This window comes from Mustelus asterias, chromosome 21, assembly GCF_964213995.1.
Source record: "Mustelus asterias chromosome 21, sMusAst1.hap1.1, whole genome shotgun sequence".
Classification (NCBI taxonomy): domain Eukaryota; kingdom Metazoa; phylum Chordata; class Chondrichthyes; order Carcharhiniformes; family Triakidae; genus Mustelus; species Mustelus asterias.
The window spans coordinates 9,346,002-9,355,873 of record NC_135821.1 but is presented as its reverse complement, the minus strand read 5'-3'; the positions used below and the strand labels follow the sequence as shown (position 1 = coordinate 9,355,873).

Below are 9,872 nucleotides of genomic sequence, written 5' to 3'. Positions count from 1 at the left end.
CTGCACTGCCTAGTGACCCTTTAGTCTGGGATTGTATTGTTAAGCAGTATGCTCCATTCTTGTTGCTAATAAAAGCCTTTATTTCTCGGGTACGATCCAGCCTCCCGAATGAATTAATCGCGCATCAAGCCTACTTGTAACAAATAAATATACTTTAAACTTTAGAATGCGTGTGTGCGCGTGTGTGTGCGCGTGTGTGTGTGTGCACGTGTGTGAGAGACGATACCAGGTGTTGGGGTGTGTTTCTGAATTTGTCAGGTTTGTGTCTGGATCACGTCAGGTTCATGGTGCTTCATTGGGGCAGCACAGTGGTTAGCACTGCTGCTTCACAGCACCAGTGATCCGGATTTGATTTCCAGCTTGGGTCACTGTCTGTGTGGAGTTTGCATGTCCTCCCCGTGTCTGTGTGGGTTTCCTCCGGGTGCTCCGGTTTCCTCCCACATTCTGAAAGACGTGCTGGTTAGGATGCATTGACCCAAACAGGTGCCGGAGTGTGGCGAGTAACTTCATTGCAGTGTTAATGTAAGCCTTACTTGTAACTAATAAATAAACTTCAACTTTTTAACTTTGGTGTTGTCTGAGTGTGTGTCAGAGTGTGTTGGAATGTGTGTCAGGATGTTTGGGTGTAGGTCAGGGTTTGTGTCTCAAAGAGTATCTTGGTGTGAGTCTGAGAGTGCGTCAGGATGTGTGTGTGCGGGTATTTGTGTGGGATTATGTCTGTGTGTGTTTAAATATCAGCCCCATTACAGACATCATTTACTTAATAGAGGTTTATAAAATGATGAAGGCGATAGATAGAGTGAACGTTCAAAGACTATTTCCTCGGGTGGATGGAGCTATTACAAGGGGGCATAACTATAGGGTTCATGGTGGGAGATATAGGAAGGATATCAGAGGTAGGTTCTTTACGCAGAGAGTGGTTGGGGTGTGGAATGGACTGCCTGCTGTGATAGTGGAGTCAGACACTTTAGGAATATTTAAGTGGTTATTGGATAGGCACATGGAGCACACCAGGATGATAGGGAGTGGGATAGCTTGATCCTGGTTTCAGATAAAGCTCGGCACAACATCGTGGGCCGAAGGGCCTGTTCTGTGCTGTACTGTTCTATGTTCTATTTACAGCCTCACTTATCATGAAACTGTAAAATCCTGCCCAAGGTCAATGGACATTTCCATTGTCCGCCCCTTGAAAGCTCCGATTCCGTGGCCGGCGGGACGGTAAAATTCTGCCCCATCTGGTTTTGACACAATTGTTTGAGAGGATAATACATCTCCTCTAAATGTTGTCTCATCTTTTATCAGAAGACGGGGATGAAAATAATGTTTAGGTGGAGTTGACTTTCTGCCTTTTCTCCTCAGGATATGGAGCCTCTGCCCACTGGTCGGGTGCTACTGTTGGGACTGATCCTAAGCCATGTCCTGGCTCCCTGTCCAGGAGCTGTTCCACCCACGCTCAGACACACTCAAAGGTAAAACACTTGTCAGGACATCAATTGCTGATTTTGCACAATTTCCATTCAAAATAAATTGTCTCCTTCATCTCAAAATATTTGGTGGGGTTTGAGTTTTCTTTGGTCTGAAATTTTGTCTGAGATGTAGTCCATCTTTGTCAACTCTGTAACCAAGGTACATTACTTCAGATGCCTGAAAAACACATTCTTCCCTTTTTAATCTGACCTCGGCTTCCAAAGATTGTCGAAAGACTTCATCTAAGTTTCGTGGTGTTCCTTGACCTTTGAAAGTTGAAAGTTCGCTGAAAGCGGCATGACAGTTAGAGAGGGTGGTGAAGAAGGTGTTTAGCACACATCCTTCATCAGTCAGAGCTTTGAGTATAGGATTGGGACATTATGTTACAGTTGTATTAGTCATTGGTGAGGCTGCACTGTATTGTGTACAGTTTTGGTCACCCTGTTATAGGAAAGACATTGATAAACTGGAAAAAGTGCAAAGAAGATTTATGAGGATGTTGCCAGGACCAGTGAGCTCGAGTTAGAAGGAGAGGTTGGCCAGGCTAGGACTTTATTCCTTGAAAGGTAGGAGAACGAGGGGTGACCTTATTGAGTTGTACAAAATCAAAAGAACAAAGAACAAAGTACAATACAGCACAGGAACAGGCCCTTCGGCCCTCCAAGTCTGCACCAATCATGTGTTCCTAACTAGTTTGTATCCCTCTATTCCCAGTCTGTTCATGTGGCTATCTAGATAAGTCTTAAATGATCCTAGCGTGTCTGCCCCAACCACCTTACTTGGTAGTGCATTCCAGGCCCCCCCCCCCCCACCCCCACCTTCTGTGTAAAACACGTCCCCTGCATGTCTGTATTGAACCTTGCCCCCCTTACCTTGAACTTGTGGCCCCTTGTGTTTGTCATTTCTGACCTTGGAAAAAGCTTCCAACTGTTCACCCTATCAATGCCCTTCATAATTTTATAAACTTCTATTAGGTCGCCCCTCAACCTCCGTCTTTCCAGGGAGAACAGTTTACTCAATCTCTCCTCATAGCTAATACCCTCCATACCAGGCAATATCCTGGTAAACCTTTTCTGCACTCTCTCCAAAGCCTCCACGTCCTTCTGGTAGTGTGGTGACCAGAACTGGATGCAGTATTCCAAATGTGGCCTAACCAACGTTCTATATTACTGCAACATCATATGCCAACTTTTATACTCTATGCCCCGTCCAATAAAGGCAAGCATGCCATATGCCTTCTTCACCACCTTTTCCACCTGTGCTGCCACCTTTAAGGATCTGTAGACTTGCACACCCAGATCTCTCTGTGTGTCTATACTCCTGATGGTTCTGCCATTTATTGTATAGCTCCCCCCTGCATTAGTTCTACCAAAATGCATCACTTCGCATTTATCTGGATTAAATTCCATCTGCCATTTCTCCGCCCAATTTTCCAGCCTATCTATATCCTGCTGTGTTCTCTGACAATGTTCATCACTATCCGCAACTCTAGCGATCTTTGTGTCGTCCGCAAACTTACTAATCAGACCAGCTACATCTTCTTCCAAATCATTTATATATATCACAAACAGCAGAGGTCCCAATACAGAGCCCTGCGGAACACCACTAGTCATGATGTGGAGATGCCGGCGTTGGACTGGGGTAAACACAGTAAGAAGTTTAACAACACCAGGTTAAAGTCCAACAGGTTTATTTGGTAGCAAAAGCCACACAAGCTTTCGGAGCTCTTAGCCCCTTCTTCAGGTGAGTGGGAATTCTGTTCACAAACAGAGCTTATAAAGACACAGACTCAATTTACATGAATAATGGTTGGAATGCGAATACTTACAACTAATCAAGTCTTTAAGAAACGAAACAATGTGAGTGGAGAGAGCATCAAGACAGGCTAAAAAGATGTGTATTGTCTCCAGACAAGACAGCCAGTGAAACTCTGCAGGTCCACGCAACTGTGGGAGTTACAAATAGTGTGACATGAACCCAATATCCCGGTTGAGGCCGTCCTCGTGTGTGCGGAACTTGGCTATCAGTTTCTGCTCAGCGACTCTGCGCTGTCGTGTGTCGCAAAGGCCGCCATGGAGAACGCTTACCCGAATATCCGAGGCCGAATGCCCGTGACCGCTGAAGTGCTCCCCAACAGGAAGAGAACAGTCTTGCCTGGTGATTGTCGAGCGGTGTTCATTCATCCGTTGTCGCAGCGTCTGCATAGTTTCCCCAATGTACCATGCCTCGGGACATCCTTTCTTGCAGCGTATCAGGTAGACAACGTTGGCCGAATTGCAAGAGTATACTCCCTGTTGGGGAGCACTTCAGCGGTCACGGGCATTCGGCCTCGGATATTCGGGTAAGCGTTCTCCAAGGCGGCCTTCGCGACACACGACAGCGCAGAGTCGCTGAGCAGAAACTGATAGCCAAGTTCCGCACACACGAGGACGGCCTCAACCGGGATATTGGGTTCATGTCACACTATTTGTAACTCCCACAGTTGCGTGGACCTGCAGAGTTTCACTGGCTGTCTTGTCTGGAGACAGTACACATCTTTTTAGCCTGTCTTGATGCTCTCTCCACTCACATTGTTTCGTTTCTTAAAGACTTGATTAGTTGTAAGTATTCGCATTCCAACCATTATTCATGTAAATTGAGTCTGTGTCTTTATAAGCTCTGTTTGTGAACAGAATTCCCACTCACCTGAAGAAGGGGCTAAGAGCTCCGAAAGCTTGTGTGGCTTTTGCTACCAAATAAACCTGTTGGACTTTAACCTGGTGTTGTTAAACTTCTTACTGTGAACACCACTAGTCACAGACCTCCAACCGGAAAAAGACCCCTCCACTGCTATCCTCTGTCTTGTATGGCCAAGCCAGTTCTGTACCCATCTAGCTAGTTCATCTTTGATCCCGTGAGATTTAACCTTTTGCACCAGCCTGCCATGAGGGACCTTGTCAAATGCTTTACTAAAATCCATGTAGATGACATCCACAGCCCTTCCCTCGTCAATCATTTTTGTCACCTCCTCAAAAAACTCAACCAAATTTGTGAGGCATGAGGGGCATCGATAGGATGAACACACAGTCTTTTTTCCAGGAAGGGGGAATTGAAAATTAGAGGGCATAGGTTTAAGGTGAGAGGGGAAAGATTTAAAAGGGACCTGAGGGGCAACTTCTTCACACAGTTTGGTGGCGTGCGTATGGAATGAGCTGCCAGAGAAAGTGGTTGAGGCAGGTTCAATAGCAACATTTAAAAAGCATTTGGATAAGTACATGGATGGGAAAAGATTAGAGGGATATGGGCCAAATGTGAGCAATTGGGACTGGCTGGAGGGCACTATGGGGCAGCACGGTAACACAGTGGTTAGCACTGCTGCTTCACAGCTCCAGCGACCTGGGTTCGATTCCCGGCTCGGGTCACTGTCTGTGTGGAGTTTGCACATTCTCCTCGTGTCTGCGTGGGTTTCCTCTGGGGGCTCCGGTTTCCTCCCACAGTCCAAAGATGTGCGGGTTAAGTTGATTGGCCATGCTAAAATTGCCCCTTAGTGTCCTGAGATGCGTAGGTTAGAGGGATTAGCGGGTAAAATATGTAGGGATATGGGGATAGGGCCTGGCTGGGATTGTGGTCGGTGCAGACTCGATGGGCCGAATGGCCTCTTTCTGCACTGTAGGGTTTCTATGATTCTATGGTGGGCTGAAGGGCCTGTTTCCATGCTGCATTGCTCTATGACTCAATGTGAGGACAATTCTGGGAATTAAAATGGTCTTTGACGAGTAGCTAATCAGTAAGTACCAAATCAATTTCAAACAGCAGTTAGTTACATCCTTTGTACTTTCAATGTAAAGAATGAATTAAGGGTCTGGATGGTTTGTATGAAGAAGGAATTCCCAGAAATGCATCACAGCCTGGAATCGTAATCTAGGAGGAGGTAGGTGGAAATTCGGAGGAGGTTCCTTTGTCCATGTTTAGCCTGTTGCATGAGATTTTATGGGTTTTGAGTCAACGTTGAGGTCTCCCAGAGCCACTAGCAGTCTGAGGGACAGCTCTCCCAATTTTGACACAAGTCCCCAGATGATAGTGAGAATTATTTTATGGGGTTGACTGAGCATGATGTAAATTTATCAAGTCCAGTGCCTAGTTTAATACTGGGTGGTCTGATCAGTCTTATTCCTATTAAAACAGAAAATGCTGGAAAAACTCAACCGGTCCGGCAGTATCTGTAGTGAGTGAAACAAAGTTAATGTTTCAAGTCCATTTGAATTTTCTTCAGACCTAAAGATCTGCTTTTGCCACCCCATTTAATGTATTTTAATCCAAATCACAACAATTTGCTGCAAAAATGCTTTATTCCTTCACGTCACTACTAGTTCTTTTGCCAAGCATTTTAAATCTGCATCCCTCTGTTAGTGACTCTTCTCTCACCAAAAACAATTTCTATCAAATTCCTTCATGATTTTGAACACCTCCATTAATTTGTTTGTTACCTATCGCCGTTCTAAGGATAACAATCCCAGATTCTCCAATTTGTTACCTGCATTAATTACAGGCCCATGTGTGTTTCTGCCTCTTCCAGGAGGCACGGGTGGGGGGGAAGAGAGTGGTGGTGGATTGGACAGAGGAACAAGTTTACTGAGAGACGGGAAAGTGTGCATGACCCTGGCAACCATTCTGTGACATAATATTTCGCATAATGAAACCTGGGACTGAGATAGAGCCTCGATACATTGATGATAAATGATCTTGTATTATTGTAGTTCCCTACCTAGATCCTGGAAAAGTGGAACTTTGCAGGGACTGTCGGGGGCTAAAGAAGTGGAGAACAGTTTGCAGCTTGTCCCAGGTTGGAATCCATCTGGCTCGTTGCGTGATTGGGGCATTGAGATGATGTCATCATTTCCCACACTCAAAGGGCTCCCAGAATCCTGGTGGATTCCCGCTTTAAGACGACGAGGTTGGTTTGCAAAATTCCCAGTAGCTTCTAGAAATCGTGATGGTCAATCACACATGACACTTGCGGATGATGCAGGTCTGACCAGGGTTACCCTGGGCAAAAGCTGGTCATCTGATTGGCTGGAACCAAGCACCAACGAAGAAGTAAAGAGGAGCATTGTTGTGGCTGATGATGTTGCTTTTCGAGAAAAGAGCAAGTTCCTGACAGCAATGCAGCGGCAGAAATGGCTGAACTCTGTGATGAGACAACTTGTGATTAATAAAAAGTAGATGTAGCACAATTTATGGATCATTGGTGTTTGTGAGTGTTTCAAATGCAGAAATGTATTTCACTATTTAACTGCAATAAACTTCCTTTAAAAGACACCATAAACTTGCAAGTTTTATATTTTCAACTATCATCTCATGAAAACACCTCATTTTGGATGTCATTCACAAAATTGCTTTGATTGAAACTGAAGACTAGATCCTAAAGCCCTGAGTGTAGAATGAGGTAGGGCAGGGGTCAGAGTTATTGGGATGGAGGAAATGGGGATAAGGGTGTCAGCATGGGGTGGGGAGGATGCAAGGGACAGGGGACATGAGGCTGCCCTGGGATTTGGAACTTCATTTGTGTGGATGATCCCAGCTGGAGAACTGGGATTATTCTCATTGTTTAGAATAGAGAAGGTAAAGATGTGTTCAAAATTAAAAATACAATGATAAAAGAGACTGGTTGCACAGAAAGCAGGGTCAAAGGATCCAGAGGGAAGAAGAAGACATTTTTTTGATGTGAATTGCCTTACTTGAAAAGGATGGTGGAAGTAGATTCAATGGTAACTTTTCAGAAGGGAATTATATTTGAATATGACAATTTGGCAGGGCTATAGGAGAAGAGCAGGTGATGGGATTAATTAGATAGCTCCTTCAAAGTGTTGACATAGGCATGATGGGCTGAATGGCCTATTCAATCAAAAGCAATGTAATACATAACTTAAGCACATGTACTTCACAAAAGCAAGGTTTGTTTAATCCATTGGCAGTATCAATCCTGAAGAGAAAGTGTAAACTCCCAGAGAATCATCAATGCTGATTTCAGGAACTCAGCTTGTCAATGCAGTCACTCACCAAGCTCGTTCTGCTCCTCAACTCCTGGCTGCAGTCCTGTTCTTTCACTCTCTTGTGAGGCTTCTCAAACTTGGGTTACTGACAGTTGGTTTAACAGTTCAAAGATATGCAGGTTAGGTTGATTGGCCATGCTAAATTGCCCCTTAATGTCAGGGGAAACAAGCTAGGTTGAATAGGTGGGGTTATGAGGATAGAGCCTGGGCGGGATTGTGGTTGGTGCAGACGAGATGGGCTGAATGGCCTCTTTCTACACGTAGGGATTCAATGATGACTAGGTGTACAAATCCTCCCCTGGCTCTTTAGCCACCCTCAGGGGCAGCAAGCTTTCCCAGGCACCTGCCATACTGCCACTCATAAACTGGATTTGCTCTTGCAGCTTTCTACCTAACTTCATGGCATCTGGCTCCGCTCTTCAGCTTGTCAAAGACACTGCAAAGGGCTGACCAGTCCCCCTGCTGAGTCCTCTCCTCCAACATCACTACCTCCTGCTGCCGGAGGTCCCACTATAGCAAGATGACTCATCACTGCAGACTAACCTTAAGAGGCAGGCTTATTCAAACTAACCCAGTCTGATTAACTCAGGATAAAATGGCTCACCAGCTGGAGCTAACCCAGTGACTACCTGGATTAACAGGTTGACACAGGTTAACCTGACAAACTCATGCCAACTTAATCAACAGTAAAAAGCCTCACAACAGCAGATTAAAGTCCAACAGGTTTATTTGGTAGCACAAGCCACTAGCTTTTGGAGCGCTGCTCCTTCATCAGGTGAGTTGGAGTTCTGTTCACAAACAGGGCATATATAGACACAAACACAATTTACAAAATAATGGTTGGAATGCGAGTCTTTACAGGTAATCAAGTCTTAAATGTACAGACAATGTGAGTGGAGAGAGGGTTAAGCACAGGTTAAAGAGATGTGTATTGTCTCCAGCCAGGACAGTTAGTGAGATTTTGCAAGCAGAGGCAAATCGTGGGGGTTACAGATAGTGTGACATGAACCCAAGATCCCGGTTGAGACCGTCCTCATGTGTGCAGAACTTGGCTATCAGTTTCTGCTCAGCGACTCTGCGTTGTCGTGTGTTGTGAAGGCCGCCTTGGAGAACGCTTACCCGAAGATTAGAGGCTGAATGTCCGTGACTGCTGAAGTGTTCCCCAACAGGAAGAGAACACTCTTACCTGGTGATTGTCGAGCGGTTAATCAACCCAGAATAGGCTAAACAGCCCAACCTAAACCAATCAGTCCAGATTAACCTGGACAACATTTAAAAGGCATTTGGACAGATACATGGATAGGAAATGTTTAGAGGAATATGGGCCAAATGCAGGCAAATGGGGTTAGCCTAGATGGGCATTTTGGTCGGCATGGACCAGTTTGGACTGAAGGGCCTGTCTCCATGCCGTACATTCTCTGATTCTATGAACAGAAAATAACTTTAAATAATCAAACCATTCCAATTCACCCATGCTAGACCAAGTAGTCCAAATTAAGTCAATCTTAGATAAACAATTTTAACCAATCCAACACACACTGGTCCAGGGTAACACAGCCAATTTAAGTGACTCCTACAAACTCGCGCTATTCCAAACAATCTATCTCTAACTCAGGAAAATGCAAATTAACCCAATCCATTCAATCCTGGCTGATCCATTGAACGAGGCTAACCCACAGGCCGAGGGAGTACCATTCTTTCCTATGACGCAACGCGTACTGTGGACCATAGGTTTGGGGGGTCATTAGCAACCTCGTGGCCCAGCATATTCCCCCACTCTACCACCACCATCAAACCAGGGGATGAACCTTGATTAAATGAAGAGTGCAGAGAACATGCCAGAAGCAGCACAAGGCATACATAAAAATGAATTGCCAACATGGTGAAGCTGCATCACAAATTATTTACATGCCAAACAGCTGAAATAGACAGAGCTAAGCGATCCCACAACCAATGGCTCAGATCTAAATTCTGCAGTTCTGCCACAGAGTGCTGTGAATGGTGGTAGACAGTTAAACAACCAATCAGAGAAGGAAGTTCCGCAAATATCTCCATTCTCAAACATAGAGATAAGGTGACAGTGCTATCAAGCAGCACTTACACAACAGTAACCTGCTCACAGGTCTCAGCTCTTAGCCTCATTACAGCCTTGGTCCAAAACTGGACAAAAGCACTGAACTCAAGAGGTGAAGTGAGAGTGACTGCCTTGACATCAGGTGGCATTTGACTACATTGGCATCAAGGACACTACCGAACAGGCTCTGCTGATTGGAGTTATACAAAGTACAAGTAAAGGTGGTTAGAACATAGAACATAGAACAGTACAGCACAGAACAGGCCCTTTGGCCCACGATGTTGTGCCGAGCTTTATCT

The 9,872-nt window shown here is 45.1% G+C and overlaps 1 protein-coding gene across 1 annotated transcript; it reads left to right on the top strand.

Annotated features, from left to right (window-relative positions):
• The first annotated feature begins 1,362 nt into the window (after positions 1–1,362).
• On the top strand, positions 1,363–6,714 carry pth2 (parathyroid hormone 2). Its single transcript, XM_078237136.1, has 2 exons — positions 1,363–1,469; positions 6,204–6,714. Exons 1-2 carry the CDS (start codon positions 1,363–1,365, stop codon positions 6,667–6,669), a joined length of 573 nt encoding a protein of 190 aa, XP_078093262.1. The 3' UTR covers positions 6,670–6,714.
• Positions 6,715–9,872: the final 3,158 nt, after the last annotated feature.

What these genes read in the sequence shown, in the direction of transcription:
- pth2 (XM_078237136.1), top strand. Translation starts at nt 1,363, where the DNA reads ATGGAGCCTCTGCCCACTGGTCGGGTGCTACTGTTGGGACTGATCCTA. An exon ending in ACGCTCAGACACACTCAAAG is followed by an intron (nt 1,470 to 6,203) that starts GTAAAACACTTG and finishes GTATTATTGTAG; the next exon opens with TTCCCTACCTAGATCCTGGA.